Raw genomic sequence first — 22,483 nt, forward strand, 5'->3', positions numbered from 1 at the left:
TGAAAGGAGGCATTTATAAGGGATGCGACGAACAGGGCTGTAACCCTATACTATTATTTTGGAGGAATAACTGCAGCCCACTGCTGGAAAGTTAAACAAGCATCTTTTGCCCACTTTACAGTAATAAGGCCTGAAACTTATTTCTATTCAACAAAACCTTCATTTTTTCCCTTTATCTTCTTTCTGAAAACATTACTTACGCTCTGCATGACCCATTAATCAATGGAAAGTTATAACAAAAGGCAGAGGTGATGCTTACATTGGAGTAGCTTTTCCCACTGGACATCGTAGATGAAATATGGGAGTTTTTGTTCGTTTTTAAATATCAAACTACAAAATCAATAACCAAGTAAGATAAAAAATAGTTGTTTAAAGGGAATTGTTAGGATTTTTTGGTGATTAGTAAAAAAAAAAAAAAAATTACAAACATGTAACCACATCATGGAATCATGTGTAATGATTGATAACATGTGACCACATTGGTTCTGAGGTACATAATATTGAGATACAGCATTCTTTTTGTAGAATGATAACGAAATGTGGAATGGTCTGCTGGTGTTTTCAGAGGTCAGCACTTTCATTCAGCACCTTACAGTGTTGTGTTCTCAGTTCAACAGTAAGGCAAGAAACAGACTGAACATTCAATCCTATGTTGACAGTCAGCACAAATGTGACTACAGGCATAAATAAAATCATAGCGATTCTGCCATTTGGCTACTTCACAGCAAGGCTTTCAGTTTACACACATCAGACTGCAACTATAGCACATGCATCTGGACCAAAAAAAACTAAACAGGCAAATTTCTTTACATCAGTCGCTGAGCTGATAGCAAAAGCTTAAACTTAAGACATCTAAGAGGGAAGCATGATGCCTTGTCTTGAGGTATTTTCCATGTACTTTTACACAATTATATGCATTTTACTTTAAACTTATTGCATGAGGACACCAAGTAGTAACAACAGTTAAGTTACGCAGGAGAAAAACAGCTCCACAGACCATGGAGACTGATTGGTATTTTTTTATATCAATTTTACATTCATACGCAAACCTATGAAATCTCTGTCCCACAAGAGCAAGGCAACATGATCCAGAAATAAAGACCTACACTCCCTAATTCCCAAACCTGGCTCAAGCAGACGCACTTGTCACTAATGGGTTGCTTTGTAACTTTTTTGATAACACGGTCTTGTAGCCTAAGCGAAGACAGATGTATGGGGCCAACGAAGGAAAAAGCAAGAAAACAGTTTAAAAGCAGAGCTGGAGATGAAGACAGTTAAATGTAGACAAAAAGAATAGTAAAAAATAAAGAGAAAACCTTGTTTTAAAAAATAAATCATGGTAATACAATCCAAATACTGTTTAAAATGATTGTTTTTTTTTTGTGATTTGGAGTTGTCACTGAAATGCAGAGAGAGAGAGAGAGAGAGAGAGAGAGAGAGAGAGAGAGAGAGAGCTGGGGGAATAGGAGCTCTTCACTATTGCACGCTGGCCAGGTTTTTGCAGAAAGGCCTCTCCAAGAGGAAGTGATGAAGGAAAGAGGCAGAGACAAAAGGAGGAAAGGAGGGGAGTATACAGCAGGCGACATTTCTGGACAAATACAAGTGGGACAGTCTAGGCATGGTGCAGGTGACTGGTTGTGGTGTTCCTCAGTCAGAGGGCTTCCTGGTTAGCAGTCAGGTACTCTTCCGCCCGCTTGTGGGCCTCCAGAGCCTTTATAGTGTACACATCCTGCGGCAGCTCTGACTTCCGTCGCATAAGCACCTTGTCCTTTTTTATGTCCTTCATTCCCTGAAAGGAATTGAATAACTGATTACATCTGGTGCACAAAATGGTAGTTTATCTGCTGCCACCTCCTCTCTGCTCCCAACCTCTACTCTAGCTGCACATCACCCGCTTAATTGATAATTGCAAAACACCACATCACACTGTTTAACTGTTTTGGGTATATCTGATGGTATGGAATGATCCTGAAAGCCACCTTGCTCCTGTTAACACTTAGATCATAAACAGTCAATTGGCTACCTGCTTATCACATTCCATCCTGTTTAGAAAAAGTTAAGAATAGAAAAAAAGAAAACCCACAGCTTGTTATATGACTGAGAAATCAGAAAACAGACTCATCACTCCTGAAAACTTTTGTAAGCTCAGATACTGACCAAAATCAATGATTAAACAAACATTTCACTTTGTTGAAAAATGCAGGTTTTTAAATCAATATTAAATTATGTGGAGCATCTGCCATACATGTTCTTGTGTATGAGCTGTTAGGATACCAAAAAAAAAAAAAAAAGGGATCTATTTATATTATATGCACTGAGCACTTTAATACCAAACGAATACAGGATAGGGCATTCTTAGCCTGTATTCTTCGAGGTATACAGTAGATTCAACAAGATGTTGGAAACATTGCCTTTTTGATTCTGCTCCATGCTGAAATTATTCCATCCTGCAATTCCTGAAGATATTTCAGGTTTACTCTTTCATGCTCTTGATTGCGCATTCCACCACATCCCAAAGTGTTCTACTGAATTGAGCTCTGGTGACTGGGAAGGCCACTGAGGAACACTGAGCTCATGGTCATGTTCATGAAACTAGTCTAAGCTGACTTTTGCTTTGTGACATGGCATAAGAAAATGGGTTAATTGTGGCAATAACGGGATGTACATGGTCAGCAACAATACTCAAATAAGCCACTGAAGCGGAGATCGATTTAGTATTAACAGAACACCAAAGCATGCCCAAAAAAACTGCTTTGAACCACCTTTCACAAACTGGATTGGTGACACGAGGCAGGTTGCGTCAATGGCTTCATGCACATGGTGCCAATTTCTAACCCTACCAAGCGCAGGTGAAAGTCAACATTGTTCAGAACACGCTACATTTTTCCAGTCTTCTGCTGTCCAGTTTTCATGAGCGCACTGCAGCCTCAGCTTTCTATTCTTAGCTGACAGAAGCTGAATCCAACTTGGTCTCTTGCTGTTGTAGCGCATCTGCCTCGAGATTCACAGTGTTGTGCATTTGAAGTTGCTTTTCTGCTCACCAAGGTTTTAGAGTGGTCATCTGAGTTACTGCAGCCTCTATGTCAGTCCGCCTATTCTCATCAACCTCTCAACAAAGCATTTACATTCACACAACTGCCACTCCCTTTTTTTTTTTTTACTGTAAAGTGAAATACTGTAGCCATACCTGTGAGGCCTCAGTCTCCACAGTCTTTTTCAGCAGCTGGATGTCCTCAGCAGTAGGAGTCTCTGTCTCCATGGAATAGTGTGGTATCCCTTGGTTTTCATTATACATTATATACTGTACATGTACAGAGACAAAAACACATACATGTGTGCCAACAGGACCTTGCTTGAAATGAACTGAAATGATTTTTTTAATATCTTCTCAGGAGGACCATTCTGCAGAAATTGCTAAATTGGAAAAACGTTTTATACAAAGGAGGAATGACTGACCGCATCCGGAGGCAGACCGGGTCGGAGACTCGGGTGGACCTTTGTGATCTGACAAAATATAAAGATTAGGGTATTTTAATATTAACCACACTTACACAGACCAAACATACTGTACCATAAAATACAACACCATAATTAAAGTAAGGTTTTTTTTTAAGGCCTGTCCTCAGCATGAGATGAAAGCACTGAAGAGAGAGACCCTGTGGTAATTAGATTAACCGTGGAGTTTGAAGCATTAATTTAAAGTACACAAAGCTGAAAAACACCTTAAGGTCACATTCACATCAGCGCGCACACAAAAAAAGAAAAAAAATTACCATAAAAAAATATCTAATCTAATCCACAAAAGAACAGTCAAGTTGCAGGTTTTTCCTTTCAACCAAGACAAATTTAACACCTAATTGCATCTGTTTTCATCATATGATTGTGGCCTTCAAATATGACTATTAATTGTGGCTCTGTCTCTTTGGAAGAAGAACCTGTAACCTTCACCGACTGATCACTTTAGTGATAAGATTATATACTTGTGGTTTAACATTTGTTAAAATCACTAAATTAAGTCAGTTTAGACTTCACTGCATTTAAAAAGCATTAAAGCTCAGAAATTAAATAAAATGTCAGAATATATGTGGTTTCGCTGATAAACTAATTAAATTTTTAAGATTTTCTGTCCCAGTGATAGGTCAAGGCTCACAATCTGTACCTGAGGATTTTGTTTAGCAATCTGTTCAATCTTGTGCCAGATCTCCTCCCGTTCCTTAAGTTTGTACTTCTCCCTGGGGTGGGTAAAAACAGAACAGGTTACTGTGGGTCAAAAATAGGGACTCATGTCAAGAAACATACACAGACATCTTAAGATCTCTTTAGGCACTGATAAAACACTTGAATAACAAATGCTACTTGTACATTCTGCAACATATCCGTCTGGAGCCATTATGCAAAAACTGGGTATTTTTGCTTGCCCCTTCTTATTCTAGCATTTGTTTTTGCTTTTCTACTTCTCTTCACCACTAACTTTTGCTTTTCGGCTTTGTATTGCTGAGTGCAATCGTCAAACAGCTTCTGGTTCATCTCCATGAAGAGTTTCAGGGCATTGTAAATAAGCCCGTGGATTGTCCTGCAGCAAAAAGAGTACATTTACTACTGGACAACAAGTAAAAGCAAAGCCATTGCTTAACAAGAATGCTGATTTTTTTTATTATACACTGTGTGTGTATATTTGTGTGTGTGTGTGTGTGTGTGTGTGTGTGTGTGTGTGTATGTGTTTGGGCGATGTATGTGTGAATGATCAATGTTATCTTCATCAGCAGTAACAGTGTACATGTAGGTTTCTTACTTGTTCCAATGACTTTTGGAGTTCTTATAAAGAGCAGGGAACATAATAGGGAGAATTTTGGCAGCATTGTCACTGATCAGGCTCATGATATACTCGTTGTTCCAGTAATACAGCGCCCTCTCAGCAACCTGAATCACAAAAGGGTGATTTTAGTTAATACATATCAGAATATTAAGACTTAGTTTTATTAGTTTAGTCTGGCTATGCAGCATGGCCAGAAATATTAGGACTGATTCAAGGCTTTCCTTCCATACATAGAAATAAAGCATAATGGACGGACAGGAAAACCAGCTTTTCCGACTGGGCACTCCAACGTAGATTCACATGCAACATTTAAACAATAGGCAGTCAGTCACTGTTCCTGGACAGCAAAACGTTGAGCAATGTAGTATGGTCAAGGATAGGAAAACATAACTACAAAGCTGGTATAATCATAAAATAAACTATTTGACAAAACATTTTATCCACAAAAATTTTGAGTAAGTATACATGTACCTGGCATTAGTATTACAGACAGTGATTGGTAGAACGGTGGCTTACCTGAAAGTGAGGACTTGAAACACACTTGGCAAGCTGTCTAAACAGAGGCTCCATAACTTTTACAAACTCTGAGGGCTCAATGACATCCAGAATTTCCTCCAACTCATTCAGGAACATCACCTCTTTAGGACTATGGGTCTTGGGCCAGAACTTCAAGAGACCCATTATAACCTGGAAAAGAGCGAGACAACAGAGTGACATAACAGAAAAAACATGAACATGTACACAAAAATGTAATTTGTTTATTTTACAATAAAAAGAGCTGTAAAGTCTGGTTGCCACACTCACTGGTTCAGTAAGGCTACTGTCTTTTTCCAAAAACTGAACAACACAGTATGCCAGCTGCAAGAAAAGGAAAAAGCACTTTCAGGCTCTTGTCACAAACACTAAACATGGCCAACACCACTGAACCTTTATTCAGCCTGTGCATTCTACAGTGATGTTACTGCGCTAAGACTATTAGTTGAACAAACACTTAAAATAGGTAATCATAAAGTACATCTGCGTTACAAAAAAAACAAAATGTTCTATACGAAATCTCCTTTTGCAATAGGTCAGTAGATCAAATCTAAGCGTAAACCAAGGTTATTATGCCAAACAAACTAACAAATAAGTACATACCTGAGGGTGATAGACACTGAGCGACTTGACCTTATGCAGTGGCAGGAGCACTCGAATCAGGAACATTTTGTGCTCCTCTTTCAATGGCAGGGCAAAACCATTAATTATACTGAAGAAAGAAAAAAATATATATGTTCTGGTCATGTGACATACCAGGTCTATTCAAATCAACACAGATCAACAATACTTAGGTCTGATTTGTCATTATAACATGTTATGTGCATGCCCTCACCTTCCTAGAATTTCCAAAAGCTCTGCAATGCCATTGTGATGCTCCGTTTCATATATAAACCTGCAACAAGATTAGTTGACACAATTTTTGGCTGGATTTTGTTTCACCATGCAAAGCGATTTCAGCAATCAATCTGGTCGCATGCACAGTACTTCCAGTTACACATACATCCGGTTTCCAATCAAAACATCAGTGGAAACCCAAGAGAAGCGGGTTTACAAATTTTTTGTGTAATAAAGACATAGCACCATGGAGCCCAAAACTGCATTAATAAATTAACCAGGATTATACAAACTAGGGTTAGGGACTTTTTATCTCGTCTGCTGGTGATAACAAAAACCAAGAACACGAAAGAGACACAAACACCACTCGATATACCAAACCCAAATGTGTATTATACAAAACAGAAACTGTAGTGCACATATGACTATTTACAATTATATACAAAAAATATTTTGGTATATGTGAATGGATGAATATTCTGGTACACTGAGTGTGCAAGTGTGTGCATGCGGGGGTGCGGGAGTATTATATCAGCCTCGCCGGCTTTATCAGAAATGATAAAGAAAAAAAATGTATGATGGGGGCGGGGGCAAACAAACAAAAAAACGCTGTCCCAATGGTGAGTATACCAGTAAAAAGACAAAGATTCACAGTCTTATGCAGTGCTGAGAAAAAAAAGAATGGTAACCCATTGTACGTGTATAAACAACAATGGCGCTGGCGTATTTGCAGCTTCTCTTTAAACAGGGTAGCTGACCTCCTTGCATCAAAGGGATTCCCCTTGTGATTTGGAGAGAAAGTCTGAGAGAGTAAAAACGCGGAACATAACTAATATGGCAATACATCATATGGGAACAGATAAGAAAAGTATACGACACTATATAAAAATGATCGACAGGTTTATAAAAACCCATTATGTGGCTGTGCTACATGTTATCAAGGAAAGTATCAAGAGGAAAATAGAGCCATTTTCAGTCTCGTTTATGAAGCAGCTGGTGCCTAGAAGAATCATAAATTGAGGTTAAGTGAGGTTTATTGTCCATTTCATATTTTATTTAATTTGCATGCATTTTCCAAATGTTTTGATTGCATTTATATGCAAAAATATAATCATACTGTTGAAAATTGGTAATAATTGGGATTATCTGCATTTACATTATTTTTTATTGGAAAATGCATTTTGCAATACAAAGTTTCCCCTTAAGAACACGCCTCCGGAAGAGATTAAATTTGTATGCCAGGGTACCACTGTATGTTTAAAAAGTGTTTACAAAAGCAATCAAAATATACAAATCTTTAAAAAATAAAAATAAAAAAAAAGATTAAAAGAATCTAATCATTTGTGCATGCATAATGATGTTCAGAGAATTTACCTGTAGAATATGTTGTTGATCTGTCGACGGATGTACGCTCGAAGTCCCAGAAACTTTCCATAAATCCTGTGTAGAATTGTTTTTAGGAAGTCTCGTTCTCTAGGATCTTCACTGTCAAACAGCTCCAAGAGCTGCACGAGACATATGCATGTTTGTCGCAGTACAATTTGAAGCAGTATTGCAAAAATATTAGCTCAAATTATACACCGATCAGCTCCAACCTTAACACCACTGCCAGGTTGCCTATCAATTATACACCAGTAAACTGGAGACAGGATCATCGGCACCAAAGGCTCATCTATGTCTCTGGGGACCAAACAAAAGGCTGTCTGTTCCAATCCCACAGAAAACCAAATGCAGCATAACTAAACCGAAAAGGTCAATGCTGGGCACAAAAGTAAGGCACCAGAACACCCAGTGCACCACCACCAGCCATGCATGCATTGAGCCCAACTCCCCAGATGCCACCCTGACAAAATAAGCCCCATCCACCTCCCCCAACCCACAACACACGACGGATTCTCTGACCCCTTTGCACCAATGCAAATGGATCAGACAGGGTTCGGTGGCACAATGGGAACCCAAAACTTTTATAGTTTTAATGTTATGGCTGATCGGTGTAGCTATAACTAAAACATACAAGATTCCATGAAGAAAGCTACAGAAACATCATTCAACATTGTTATCAGAGATACAGGAACAGATACTTACAGACAATACAAACTTTTGGTCAATGTATTTTTTGGCAATGTTAGGCTGGAAATCAGGGGACTCCAAGAACCGCAAGAAGAACTCGTATACCAGCTACATAAGAAAAGAAACAGTGGAAGATGAAATTAGTCAATAAAAGAAATGGACCTAAAAGGCTTCTCATGACACTTCTGGTGGTAGCAACATATCAGCGGAGCTGGTGCACAGGGTGGGGATAAATTCAGGATTTGCTCTCACTCCACTGCCCTTATTTTTGGTCCAAACGCAGTTGCCCAAAAAAAAGCCCATGAATATACAAACTTCAGAGTTTGGTGTTGGAGTTAAAGTGGTACAGAGGGCCACACTTGCCTGCAGATGGGGCCAAGCTGCTTCCAGTGTAGGCTCATCCTCCTCAGGATCAAATTCTGCTCCAGTAGGATTGGAAGAAGGAGGCAGGGTCCTAAATAGATTCATTGAAAACTAAAGGAAAAAAAAGAAAAAATATATATAAAGTCAGTTGTTAGGGAGCTTGATATACAGGTACTACATAATTAATAAATTTTTCCCCACCGTGTATGCGCATGCCTATAAGGACCACAGTTCTGTGTGTAGTGGTGCTAATTTCCGCAAACTAAGGTAAACTCTTTTTATAGTTTTACCTCAATATAATGTGACATGGTAATACTGCCACAACAGTATTACCATATCTGTCTGCAAAACATTTTGTAAGATCATGCAATATATGCTTTGCTTTTTTTGGACCAAAATTCATTAAATATCGATAATTTTCTCAATCCTTAGTAGTTAGAATTAGTGTAAAATATTACAGTTAACAAATCATCTGTGAAGTGTTCCCTGTTTGAGCATTATGCAGGACGATAAATCTTTTCTGTGAGATCTATGTTGTAATGAAAACAGAATTTTTAGACGAATGTAACCTAATGTAATTGCAAAAGAACCATGTCAAACAAAAACAGAGCTTATTACGATATTTTAATATATTAAATATATAAAATACTGCGGACAATAACTCTGCGATTTTTAATACTGAGAACTTTGAACTTCTTGCATTTATGAGATAATGTTATGAGGATGTTTTTTTAAAAAAAATAAATAAATAAAAACTTCTGAACAAAATTATCTTCCTCCACCAAAATGCAGACTTCTGTGCTATACATTTTACAGGCTATTATATATTGCCCGGCAAAAAGATTTTAAAACAGGTATAAAATATAAATGATACACACGACTGATGGAAAGACACAAATCTTAAAATGGATTAGGATCCATTTTCTCAGCACTCTACACATAATTCTGCACAATGCCAAAGCAAAAACATATGGTCCAGATTGCTTTGATTTTTATAAAAAAAAATAAATAAATAAAAAAAAACATGAAATATCTCAGGTAATGATTGCAATTGAGCTCTGTTGCTTTCTACTCCTATCGGTGGCCTTTGAGATGCTTCTACAATGTGACTGGAGGCCATCTGTGCCTAACTGAATTCACTAGACATAATTAGGAAAGACACACCTGTCTATTTACAGTCTGACAGTAGATGGTGTATGTCAGAGTGAACACAAAGCAATGAGATTTATCGGAGAGAATTAACAGAAGACCTGAGAGACAGTATTGTGTCATGACAGAGACCTGGAAAGGGATAAAAGAAAAAAAATTCAGCTGCATTGAAAGTGCCCAAGAGTACGGTAGCCTCCATCATTCCCAAATGGAAGAGATATGGTGAAAAAACAAACCAGTCTTCCCAGATCTGTCCGCCCAGCAACTGAGTAACTGGGGATGAAGGGCCTCGGTCAGACAAGAAAGGTGTGCCAAGCCTGCAGCATCATTCCCAGCAAGACTCAGGACTATTCTTGCTGCCAAAAGGTGCTTTACCCAAGTACTAGGTCTGGGTCTGAATACTTACATTAATGGGATACTTCAGTCTTTAGACTTTTCAAATAATTTATTTATTTAAAAAAATAAAAACAGCCATGCCAAGTTCCTCTTTTACTATCAGAATTCGTGATTTTAACTTTTGATGTGGGAAATAAATGAAATGAACATTACAAATTTACTAAAGTAAATTTTACTGTCTATAAATACAAACATTTGCATAAATTTAATTTAAAATTAACCAGAATTGAAGCCAAGTGGAAACAGGTATTTAAGTAACTATAATGACAGGAAATTATAAAGGAAATAATCTGTTAATTTTATTTCTCCATTCTCTAATTGCATTACAGAAGCGTAAAACAATACAGTATAATGCACCTTTATATGATAGCCTCTTGATTTGTGTGTGATCATATCAAATAACACATCCAAAAGACTGCATAACAAAGTGGACTATTCATCATAAAATGTCAAAAGTGTAATAAACATTTACAACTAATGAAGCTGACACTTCCTCTGAAAAAGTGGGTTCCTCTTTATATTGAATCAGAAAAGGAAACCAGCGTTTTAAAAATGCACACACTTCTCCTTGCAGTTCCTTGTAAGCCATTATGCCAGCATACACGCTTGGGAAAAGCAGCAATGGATACAGAAATCCCCTTCAGATTTCCTGGCAAGTTATGTTGCTAATGACCAGTGGGCTGAAACGTTATACCTAATACTGAGACATGATTAGCATCACACCGCTGTGTTAATCAGCAGATGAAAACATGCACCCACTCATTAACATACACATACTCATTTGCTGTGCAAATGATCACAGTGGTTGGGGAGTTATAGCTGCAAAAATGATTTGGTGCAGAGTAGGGCTGCATGAGTCTTGCTAAAAAGTCAAACAACTTTTCTCCATGGGAATAAAGATCACGATTCTCTCACAATGCCCCCCCCCAACCAAAACCTAAAAAAAAAATAATCATAATAATAAAAACATTATATATGTACACTACACACAATAAGTTAGGAATATTGTTATTTACACGAGTGCTTTTCCTATTTGCTCTAAATTTAAATGAAATAAGTAAAAGCTTCCTTTGATATTACTAATAATGTATGAGAAGAAACACCATTTACATTAGTTACTCCAATATTTATTACCCCAAAAAGTTAGACAATAACAGGGATAGCCCCAAATAACAAAAATTGACTAACAATTGAGGAGCAGTTTCTGCTTCAACTAGTTCCAGACGTGCTTTATGGGGTTCAGGTCAGGGGACATTGATGGCCATACCATATGAGGCACTCCAACTTCCTGAAGTCGAGCTGTGACAATTCTGCCACAATGTGGTAGAGCATTATCATCCATGAACAGAAAGTTGGGGGTGTGCTGGCGGAATTGGGGGATGATGATGGGTTCTATGATGTCTCTGAGGTAAGACTGTGCAGTTACTGAGCCATGTACAATAACCAAATCTGTTTTGCGTTGACAGGTGATGCCTGCCCAGACTGTTGCACCTTCTCTACCAAAACAAACCCTGGGGACCATGTTGACCGTAGCGTAACGCTCACCTTGCCTTCTCCAGCAACGCTGACAGCAATAATTTCAGTGCACAGGACGGTAGACCACTGCTGCATTGTCCAGGTCACATGGTCTTGTGCCCACTGCAAACGTTCACAGCGGTGTCTTGGTGTCAGTGGAGTCACCTGCAACTGTCATCTGGCATTCAAGCCAAAGCAGTGGAGTCGGTTGCGAATTGTTTGTCTGGAAACCCTAGAACTCCTCGCATCTCGTTAATGGGCCTACAGCTGTGTGGCTTTTGTATAATGATGTTGTCTGAGTGCAACGGTCCTTAGGTACTGGTCATCGTTGCGGTTTGTCACTCGTAGGGCTCCACTCCTGGGTCTGTCATGAACTCTGCCAGTAGTTCTGTGTCTTGATGCAAGTCTGCTGATGACACCTTGAGACCCGAAGGCGCACCATGGCCAGGTGCCTCTTCTCATCCGTTAAGTGACGTTGTGTGTTCATGGCTGTTTAAATGATGAACTTGGAATGACTTACTGACAATACCAACTTTTTATACCCACAGAATGTTGATTGGCCCCAATATAAGGCACACTTGTACACAATGAGACCATTAAATGGAAAACACAAAATGAGGTGTTTATCACCCTAATACAATTGCGTCCCTGTCCCAAAAATGTCTGAAGTGAAACATCCACCAAGTCTCTCATAATATCCCTAACTTATTCTGAGTAGTGTATATGTATATATATAAACTAATGATGATATAAAATATATACAAGCTTCTAAACACAAGATAAGAAAATGTAACAGTTTGACACATGGGGATTGAGAGACACCATGAGCAGCAAAAAGAGCAGATCAGAAACAGGTCTTCAGAAAGGTTCCGACCAAGTATTTTAATTGGACGCATGTGTGAAAGTAGGTCAGTACGGTCTGCAGTGCTAAGAAGAGAGCAGCTACCTGCCAAAACACGCATTCAAAACCAGAAAAGCAGTTTTGGCGGGAAAAAACATCTGATAACGTTATGTCATCTTGAACCGCACTTTATCTACTTAATAACTGCTTCTAAGTCATTCCAAATTGCCTCCATGTTGTTTTATTTACGCCTAAGGTGAGCTACAACAGGGAGAATCTTTAACCCCTAATCAAGGGCACTACTTGGTGTGTTGAACAAGTGAGTGTACACGATAGCACCTTGTGCACTAGGGTGTACACTTACTTGTTCACTTACTCTTACACACCAAGTGAAGCTGTCTGAGATTTAACTGCAGATCCCGTAAGTTAACAGAGTTAATATAAATGTGTGTGTGTTAAAGTGTATGGATAAAGAGAAACTTTGAGATTTACAGGACTGAACACAACGTCCATGGTTTATTCTTCTCACCGTTTGTTTAGACAATACCAAACTACTTTCACCACTGTTAATTTCACTAACTGTCAGTGGCCAGCTCTGCCAGTTCTGGGTAGTTAGTTCCACCAGCCACAGAAGGATGTGGGTTGGCGGAGCAAAATAACTGGTTAAATAAAGAAACAACTTAGAATCTGTCGATACTAAATAGCATCTAGGGATCTGTTGTATAAAAGCAATAACAGGCTTGAGGCTGTCCTGTCTTGCTGAGGGCTGTGCCCTCATTCCAATGACTGCACTACAGCCATGCTGACATTCATCACAACAGCACTCCATCTGGTGTGATATTGCTTTTTCTATTTTTCTAACCTTTGAATGTGCAGCTTTTGTTTTGTTATAAGAGCCTAAATGTGATCACACAAAGAAAGTTTCAGTTAGTGTCCTTTTATTACGTTTTATTTTTATTAATATTTTACGTCTTTTTATACTAGGTATGACTGCTTCATACCATGCCTAAGGAGGATTATTATTGTTATTTACTCTAAGTGTTCATCTCAGTTTTGAAAGATATTTAATGTCAGCACACATTTCATTGGTCAATATCCACCATACTAAACACAATTGGAGGGGGAAAAAAAAGTCAGTCAATTTCTAAGAACAAAAAAAACTATAGCAGGGGTATTTTTTCAACTTGCAAATAAATCTAAAATGGCATGAAATGTGTCCGATTTGGCTGGGGACAGGGGGCCCAGAATTTTAATAGACATTTGTGAACTTTGCAGTGCCCTTAGCATGTCAGAATGTGCACACAGGTGTGGGTATGCTCTCACCATAATGACAGCCTCGGGGTAGATGCATTCAGTAACTACATCACGATTGTGTGTGATGTACTCCACCATCTCATTCAGTCCAGCACGCTTCACCTCCTTGTACTTGAGATCACTGAGAGGATCGGTCACGAAGTCAAACAGTACACAGCACTGACGCAGCTTCTGGACAAACAGCTCCTCCCTGTCGATGGGTGGGGCATCTAAGATTCAGAGACAAATACAGAATAGAAAAATTTGGTTTTAAGCAGCACGTATACAGTGTACCTAAAAATAACTAAATAAAACAAAGACAAACAAACAAACAAACAAAAAAATTTTTTGCTAAAAAACAAAACAAAACCAGATCTGGATCAATTTTTTTTTTTTTGCTGGTTTAACCAAGAGTAACTCGTATCAACGATTGCAAGATGTGGGAAAATAAAGAAAGGGCTTATGATTCAACGTTTATCACATGATCCTCAAACACGGTCGGGGTAGTGTTATATAATGGGCATGTACAGTACTGTACATGGCTCCCTATGGAACTGAGTCACTGATGTAACTGCTGAGGTAACAGGATAAATTCAGTTTAATGCTGCAAAAATGATAGAATGGTGCTACATATTACTGAGGGGTAAAAAAAGCTTCTTAAGACCAAAACAAACAAACAAAAAAAAAAGTTCTTAAAGAGCCAAGTTACAGCCCGAGAAACAGACAAGCAAAGCAACTCAAGGGAGGACGCCCATGGATGTCAGACTTTGGGCCGTCAAAGGATTTATGTTGATCAATTTATATATATATATATATATATATATATATATTTTTTTTTTTTTTTTTTTTTTTTTTTTTAAACAAAGCCAGTCCTGTGCTTTTGGGGGTGTATCAGAACAAACAGCAACTATTTACTATTAATAAACAGCGTTAGGGGATGTTAATTTTTAAAGTAACTAATTACATGACAAAATTTCTGCCATTAAAAAGTAATCAGTAAATGAAACCTCCTTTGTGATTCATCATGCATGTTTTAGTCAAGACCTTTATAAATATTTTACCATCATTACTCAGCAAAGTTTGAACCATAATCTGTTAAGCATGTGACCCTTCATTCTCTTGGGGTGGTACCTGTCGTAAGTGGGGCATGAATGAAATAACATGAGAAAATTAGAGGCCTTATTTGACTGAAAATGTTTGAAAAAGTGAGTTTTGCTAACAGGCATATTGTAAGTTGTTCAGTGTTCAAACATGTCTCAGACCATTTAACTGAATACACGGACATATGGCACGGATCCTCTAGACATGTTAAACACAAGTCACAGTATTTTTAAACACAGTTTTTAACTTCAGCCCAATAACCAAAGGTCTGACTAAACACAAGCTCAGTCCTGACCCAGATTTCTGTTGAACAGCAATCAGACAGTCATGAGACTGAACCATCATACCTCCAGGGCTAAATCTACTCCCATAGCCAAACAAACACCATGCTTATTAAACATTTATTTCCAAACGCAAACAACTGTAAGGACAACAAATACTCCGTCTAAGCATATCGCCCAAGAAACCCAGCCTGTAAAAGAATATTTCACACAGAAATACACAAAAGCAGGAAAGAGAGACCTAGAGGCTTCCTGTGTTTGCCATGTTGACTTCCAAAATCGCTGTCAGAACGCTTACAAAATTCATGGGTCAGTGTGTTGACAATGCCACAAACATACACAGACAAAACTGCCATTTTAGCTGAGCTTGCATGTGTTTACAAATAATTTCATTCCAACCTACTTGATAGAAAATAATTAATTAATCGATAAATAAAGATGCTGTATTATCTTAAAAATATCTGTGATAGAAAAAGAATTTGATGTTTATGGTGATGTCCTATTGTGCATGCCTTTTTTATAGAGCAAAAGCATATGATTAAGTTGGGGAAAAATCTCAGCAGAGTAACAAAGATGGACATGCTGTACATTACATGGCATCATCTATACTTTAAAGTAGCAAAAACAGTCAAGATAATCCAAAAGCTACTGATGGCATTATAGCAGTATTAGGATTAGTCATGGGAATTACCAGGGACCTCCAGGTACAACGATTATCGACAGATTGCAGTTGTATAGCGATTCTGTATCATAATTTTGTCAACATACCAATTCCATATTAAACGTTTTAACAGATTTTGTTACAATGCTAAACAATCTTAGCAAAAAAAAAAAAAATGCTGTTACCACACAGGATACTATACTGTATGAATAGTTTAGAGCACAGTTTAGAATGTAGGTTTCTAGCAGAACAGCAATATTTTACGACTAAGTTTTTTTTCCCCCTCCAGAATAGATTTTGGTGTCAGTGTTGATACAGGAATTATTCAAAACATTAATACATTACTGAATCTGACACGCAAGCCTTGCCGTTCATGACATTGGGAAGTAGAGAGACTATAAATGCAGCACTGTACCTTTAAGGGCAGGAAGCTTCTGGAGCTCACGGTTCTTGCTAAGGTTAAAGCGAGAAGAGCTCTGCCGACGCTCTTTCTTGACAATCTGCGGACCACCTGAGTACTTGATTTTGTTGAGCTGAGTTGGAGGTGGAGTGCTGTTGCTAGGACGCTTGCTGGCTTGCTGTTGCTGCGCCTTAAAAAACAGACACATTAAACATCAGTAATTCACAAAGTCTTTTGATTTTATACCCACATACACAACTGTAATGCTTCAGGGAAAGAAAGAGCTGTAAACTCAACATTCTAATTTAAATAGTTTTATTAAGGGCACATGATCGAGAGACCGGTTTTACAACACAGATAAGTAATTTATTTCGATTCTAGTACCAAAATGTATCAGGTCAGGGCCTCCAGGTGGTACAGTGGTAAAGCGCTATCATCCGGAGATCGCTAGTTCGATTCCCGGGTAACGCTGCCCTAAACCCCTCGCAGCCGAAGGTTTAGAGTGAGCTGATTGGACAAGCTCTCTCAGCAGGGATAGATAAGAGGTGCATCAATCACGACTAACCTTGAAGGGGGAAACGCACCAATGATGGGTGGGAATTGGATACAATTAAATTAGGGAAAGGAAAAAATAAAAGGTAATAAGTTAATACATACAATTTTATCTTATTCTACATAGCAATAAATATATGATATGTATGCTACATCAGATGCTACGAAGTCTGGATGGTTTATAAAAAAAAAAAATTACAAAAATTAGAAAAAAAAAAAATGTCAAATCTTCCATTACAATTAAATCTTGACCAAAATGTCAAAATGAAAACAGGTTTATTTATTTTTTTTTTATGTTTGATATGAATGCTTTTATTTACTATTTTCTTTATTTATTTTTCTTATACACAGTGCACCCAAAAAAAAGACTATTGAGGGAAAGTTTTAATAGCAAAAACTCATCAATGGCCCTGGTACGTGTGTTGTATAAATCTGCGGCCAAATTTATTATTTGAGTCTAAATTTTACATACCCTTTTTTTCAAAACTGCACAAGCTTACAGGACTTTCACTCAAACGAACAAATAAAAAGTGTTCCAGGTTACTGGACAAGTAAGCACTATATTATTTACAAATAAAATACAACTGACAATGAGCCAGCAACTACCAACGAGGGATGGCAAAAGCCATCATGCGCCTCCTTTGAGATGTAAGAAGGCATGAACTTTTGTAACTGCCCATGAATTGTTATGGTGCAAGAGAGAAGCGTTTTCCATGTGAGCAAATTGCTGAGAGAAAGCAATCAAGCCACCCCTTCCTGAAAGCACAGCCAATCTGCTACCTAGACTCCTGTTTATGGATGGCTGCAGTGGGGATGTGAAATCGTGAATGTTATTTTGTTGCTGTACTTAAGAGCACGTTGCTGTTCACTGGCAGATTAATTAGTGCATCTTTTGTTATAACGAAGTTTGATCAATCTGACCGATGTCCTGAGATAATGATTTAAGATTTCCAGATAATCTTTCGATATTATATATTTTTCAATGGGCAGTGGTGGCTCAGGCAGTTGAGGCTCTCAAGTGCTGATTGTAGACTTTGGGATTGGAGCCCCGCTCCTGCTACTGTTGGGCTCCTGGCCAAGATCCTTAACTCCACGACCACGACCATAGAAACGTCACAAGGCGAAACAGAACCCACCGACCACAACAAACCAAAACTACAATGCACACGATCGCTTGCTTGTGTGAGCGTGAAATAAAGATAATCACTAAAATCATCCTTGGCACATGCACATTGCTGAAAGTCAATGAGCTACTGATGCTCAAGAAATGTAGCTTAATACAGAGTGTGTGTACTCCAGGAAGAAACTGAACATCACCAAAAAAAAAAAAAAAAAAAGCTGAGTTACATACATTACTGTGACATTACACAGCTTTGGGATTTGTTAATGAATACAGGAGAGGAAACTAACCGTGATTGAGAGACATGCTGAGACCTGTCTGTGCCATGACAGTCATTAGATCAAAATAGATCTAATCAATAAACTTCACCCTGTGCAACATCAGTTTGTGTGTTCAGTTTTCCGTCAGCACTGCCAGTGACACTTGCCTTAGAAGCAGGAGATGCGAGTTCTTGTTATAAACATACTGCAACATTGAATTCAAAAAGCTTCCTTCTGTTGCTAGGCTGATGCTTTACTGATCCTGGGGGTCTTAAACATTCTGTAACCAGTACTCCCATTATCTCTCTCTCTCTCTCTCTCTCTCTCTCTCTCTAGGCCTTTGTATTCTGTGGAGATTCTCAAGTTTGCATTTCACTCATTTGATTCAATTGACCCCATGCTAATAACTGAATGAAGTAAATTTGATATTACTGAATAAAGATAACAACAAATCTGGCAACATTAATTAAGAAATAACACACAACAAGGTTAACACATCACAACCCATACTGCATTATTTTTTTTGTACAACTGGAGGGTTTACTTTACTGATGAACACGTCACACATTTAACCGTTTTTAGTTAGATTCAATCTTGTGGAACACCTGAGAGACCAAGATAGCTGCAGCCTTACATTACATCCTTCTTACATTAGAGCAGGATGAACAGATAAATGCTAAATTAAGGTTTCCCAACACTAATAGCATCACCACACTTTAATTACACATTTCTTTGTTATACTTTTTTTTTAATCAATTATTATTAGTCTTTGATTATGCTGAGCATTTACCATACAAGGTAAAATCTGTTTTTATTACTATTCTCAAATGTAAAGTGTCAATGTTGCAAGTCCCTGTGTATGACCTGTTACTATACAATTAACATTTCAAAACAAGATTATGAATCTAAACTCCTGCTACAGCTGGAAAGACTGGCCTAGCTATTGGGTTAGCTCTTAAAACCTTGACCATTTAAGCCTTTTTTTCCCCATTAGTTGTTAAAAAAATAAACAGGGCTCAATATTGTGAAGTAAAGAGTTACATGTCCATTTTTTTAAGCACAACATATGCAATATGATGAACTGAATTTTAATTAATTTTAAACAACAACAGCAACATGAACGAGCAAAAAATTACAAAATGGGTCTTAATAAATAGCACAGACACATATGATTATGGGTTGTTATGAGTGTTTTTGTTTGTTTCTTTGACCAAAAAAATTTGGCTTGAGTTTAAGGGTTAAACAAAAATAATGCAACTATTCTTTGCATTATAAAATCCAATGTACTTATATGCAGTATAAATTTGATTATGCAACCTTTTAAACAAGGACACTAATGCAAACTGCACAAACTTTCTAAGAGGTTACCAAGGAAAGATGTGTTAGTACAGTTGGCAAAAAAATGTTTTTGCCAACTGCAAATCTACAACCGTATCTACATGGTTATTTCTGAGCGACTGCATATCCTGGTTACCTCTCTCAGTCAGAAGAGCAATCTGTTAAATCCCGTGTAAACAGCCTTTTAAAACACTTTAACTCTTACATCCAACAATGGAACAATTCATCTTCAGTCCAATAAAAGATAAACATGAGGACTGTGGCCTCATTTCAGGAAAATGCATCATTCATGAACAGAATAAATCTGCTGAACGGTTATTCCTAACATTCTCCCGAACGTACTGTTCAATAACAATAGTGAAGGCTACAGCATTTAAAAAGCTGTCTTAAGTGGTATAGTAGGGAAAGCATTTTTTAGGTACAGAGGGAAACAGCTCATTCGCAGGCTTTCACTTAGGTCAACTGCTCTAGCTAGCCGCTCCCTTCCTGACAAAACATGCTACAGTCGAGTTAAAGCTCTTTAATGCTCCTCTGTGTGCAGTTATAGATTCATACAACAACGTGGCTTCATCAGCATTCAGTAACTCGAGTCTGCTCTTACTGTCAATGTTATAGTGAAGCACTCTCAAAACACCACCATACAACACCAGACTAACCTTGTTATAACAAGCTTTAAAAGGCATAAACGCTCAGTGTTTTGGTAAACCAAGACTTCTACAGTAACTATAGAATATCCTTGTGAGTAAGGCTCGGACAGTAAGACAGCAGGACATTACTGTAACAGCAGCAGACAGGGTACAGGTTAAAAAAAAAACTGCCTTTTACCTCGTCTGAGTTTTCACTCCCAGTATCCTTTCCAGCGTTGACATTACTGTTTTTGTTGCTGGCTTTCACAGATTTGGGCGATTCCTAAGGGATAAGAGCAAAAAAATTTAAACAAAAATATATCAAGCCTTGCTAATGTGCTGAAAAGACATAGTCATGTGCATAGATCTGATCAGTAATACTGTGCTGTGATAGAGCCGTACAAAATCTAAATCCTGCATCACAACGTAGTGATTTCACACAAACACACACACAAACACCACACCTCTGGGGTACTGCGCTTTCATGTGCAGGTGTGCACATCTGCTTGTCAGATCATAAAATGCACTTATATATATATTTTTTTTTTTATTTATTTATTTATTTATTTCAATTGACAATGTAACTACCCTCAGGCGCAGTGCTGGTGACTAACCAGGTACAGTGTGTGTGTGTGTGTGTGTCAGCAGTTCCCACCTTACATCATTAAATACAACATGCAGGTTAGCAAACTTGTGAGTGTAATTGTCAGTTCTGCATCAGGTGTTTCCTGCAAATACCGAGCTAACTAGCTAAGAAGGTCAGTTTAAAAGAATCAGTCAATGTCAACAGAAACACAGCAACTCATTTAAGGACACTGTGAAAAAATATCAGGGGTAACATGTCAGAATCCTGTGACAGCTAGACAACGTTAGCAGACAAATCATCCTCCAGCTGCCACGTAGTGATCCACCGCCGGCTAACCGGGAGAATGTGTAACGCTACATGACTACATCCGAAAGGGAATACTGCTCACTAGCTAGGCGTATCGGTCACACTTCTGAACGACATGTTAAGGAAACTAGCTAGCTAGTTAGAAGGGGAGCAACACTGCCAGACATGACAGTGTCAAATCTTCCAGCGACGTACAACACATCGCAGGTCTGCACTTGCGGAATTTACCGACAGAACAGAGGTTCAATCCCGCGATCAATGGGAATAATTAGATTTCTGCACGCTAACAGTTAGTTTTAGCTCACTATAGCATTAGCAGCATTAGCTACTTAGGCCTCGGTAGGAAAACTGCAAGCTGATGAAGGGTTTGTACCATACGAGACACACAAACAACCATCGTTTTTAACTCAAACCAAAAAAATCCCCGCTTTCATGTCTGCAGCATATGCGAGTCGTTTACCTTTTCTTTCTTCGTTTTATTCGGCATTTTGCGGATGCGGTGTTCGGTGTTGCCTCAGTGACAGAATTTTCCCGCACGCTCGAGCGCTCAGACAGTCAGGGCTCGCGCTGCGCTTTCAGGCCCGCTAAAAGCTGATTGGTCCGTTCGAGGCGACACAGCCTAGAGACAAGCCGACACCCGCTCACTATTGGGCTCGTTTTTCTGAATAAAAAAAAAAAAGGAGGAACACTGCAAATGTTGCTTACAAGTGCTTTAGTACTACCTACTTTTAATTTATCAACAGACTAAATTATAGCGCTTTCCAATTCGCTAAAATTTACAAAACATGCTCAGTAAGCGCAGCCCGCTGCCCTATCGTCATAGTTTTTAATGATAGTTATCTGCAGGGGCGTGACCACAGCGCCCCTGTTTCCCTCAGTGCGCATGTGCGAAGTCATGACGTTTTCTCCTGTTGCTGCGGGGAGCGGCTAATGTATGCTCTAACACCATCGCACGTGTTTTAATTGCGTGTTTAACATGGTTTGTTAGATAGTTTGTACTTAAATACACCATTTGAAGTACGTTTATGTAGTTTGTCATATGGTTTATTGCTCAATTTTTATTCAATGTACCAGCAGCTTTTGTCCAGTTTTCAGTGTCTCTGTGTAACAGCTTCAACTAACTGTAAATCCCTAGTTCTCCAGGGTCTACTCTTTTTCAGACAGTAGTTTATATGTTTTTATATTTATTATTATTATTATTATTATTATTATTATTATTAGTGTCTGTTGTTTGTCACACAACCTAAAGTTTGTTGCAGACAAAATCAAATAGTCTGCATTATCATATCAATTCTCTCTCAGTTGTACACTAGACTTTAAAATGTTTTATCCATGATTCATTCTTTAACACTTCACATTCACATATTTTTATTCTTCAGCCCACACTGGGAAGGAAGTTTCCTAGTACAACGATAGTATTTTGTACATATTGCCAAAA

At 38.2% G+C, this 22,483-nt stretch overlaps 1 protein-coding gene across 1 annotated transcript; it reads right to left on the bottom strand.

Annotated features, from left to right (window-relative positions):
• Positions 1-365: 365 nt before the first annotated feature.
• On the bottom strand, positions 366-21,865 carry ppp2r5d (protein phosphatase 2, regulatory subunit B', delta). Its single transcript, XM_053502538.1, has 17 exons — positions 21,506-21,865; positions 20,353-20,436; positions 16,273-16,447; positions 13,845-14,044; positions 8,621-8,731; positions 8,273-8,365; positions 7,562-7,692; positions 6,186-6,245; positions 5,954-6,062; positions 5,621-5,674; positions 5,333-5,503; positions 4,793-4,920; positions 4,472-4,573; positions 4,160-4,232; positions 3,457-3,504; positions 3,188-3,301; positions 366-1,789 (listed from the first exon to the last, which is right to left on the bottom strand). Exons 1-17 carry the CDS (start codon positions 21,530-21,532, stop codon positions 1,652-1,654), a joined length of 1,818 nt encoding a protein of 605 aa, XP_053358513.1. The 5' UTR covers positions 21,533-21,865; the 3' UTR covers positions 366-1,651.
• Positions 21,866-22,483: the final 618 nt, after the last annotated feature.

Source organism: Clarias gariepinus, chromosome 8 (genome assembly GCF_024256425.1).
Source record: "Clarias gariepinus isolate MV-2021 ecotype Netherlands chromosome 8, CGAR_prim_01v2, whole genome shotgun sequence".
In the NCBI taxonomy this organism is placed as follows: Eukaryota; Metazoa; Chordata; class Actinopteri; order Siluriformes; family Clariidae; genus Clarias; species Clarias gariepinus.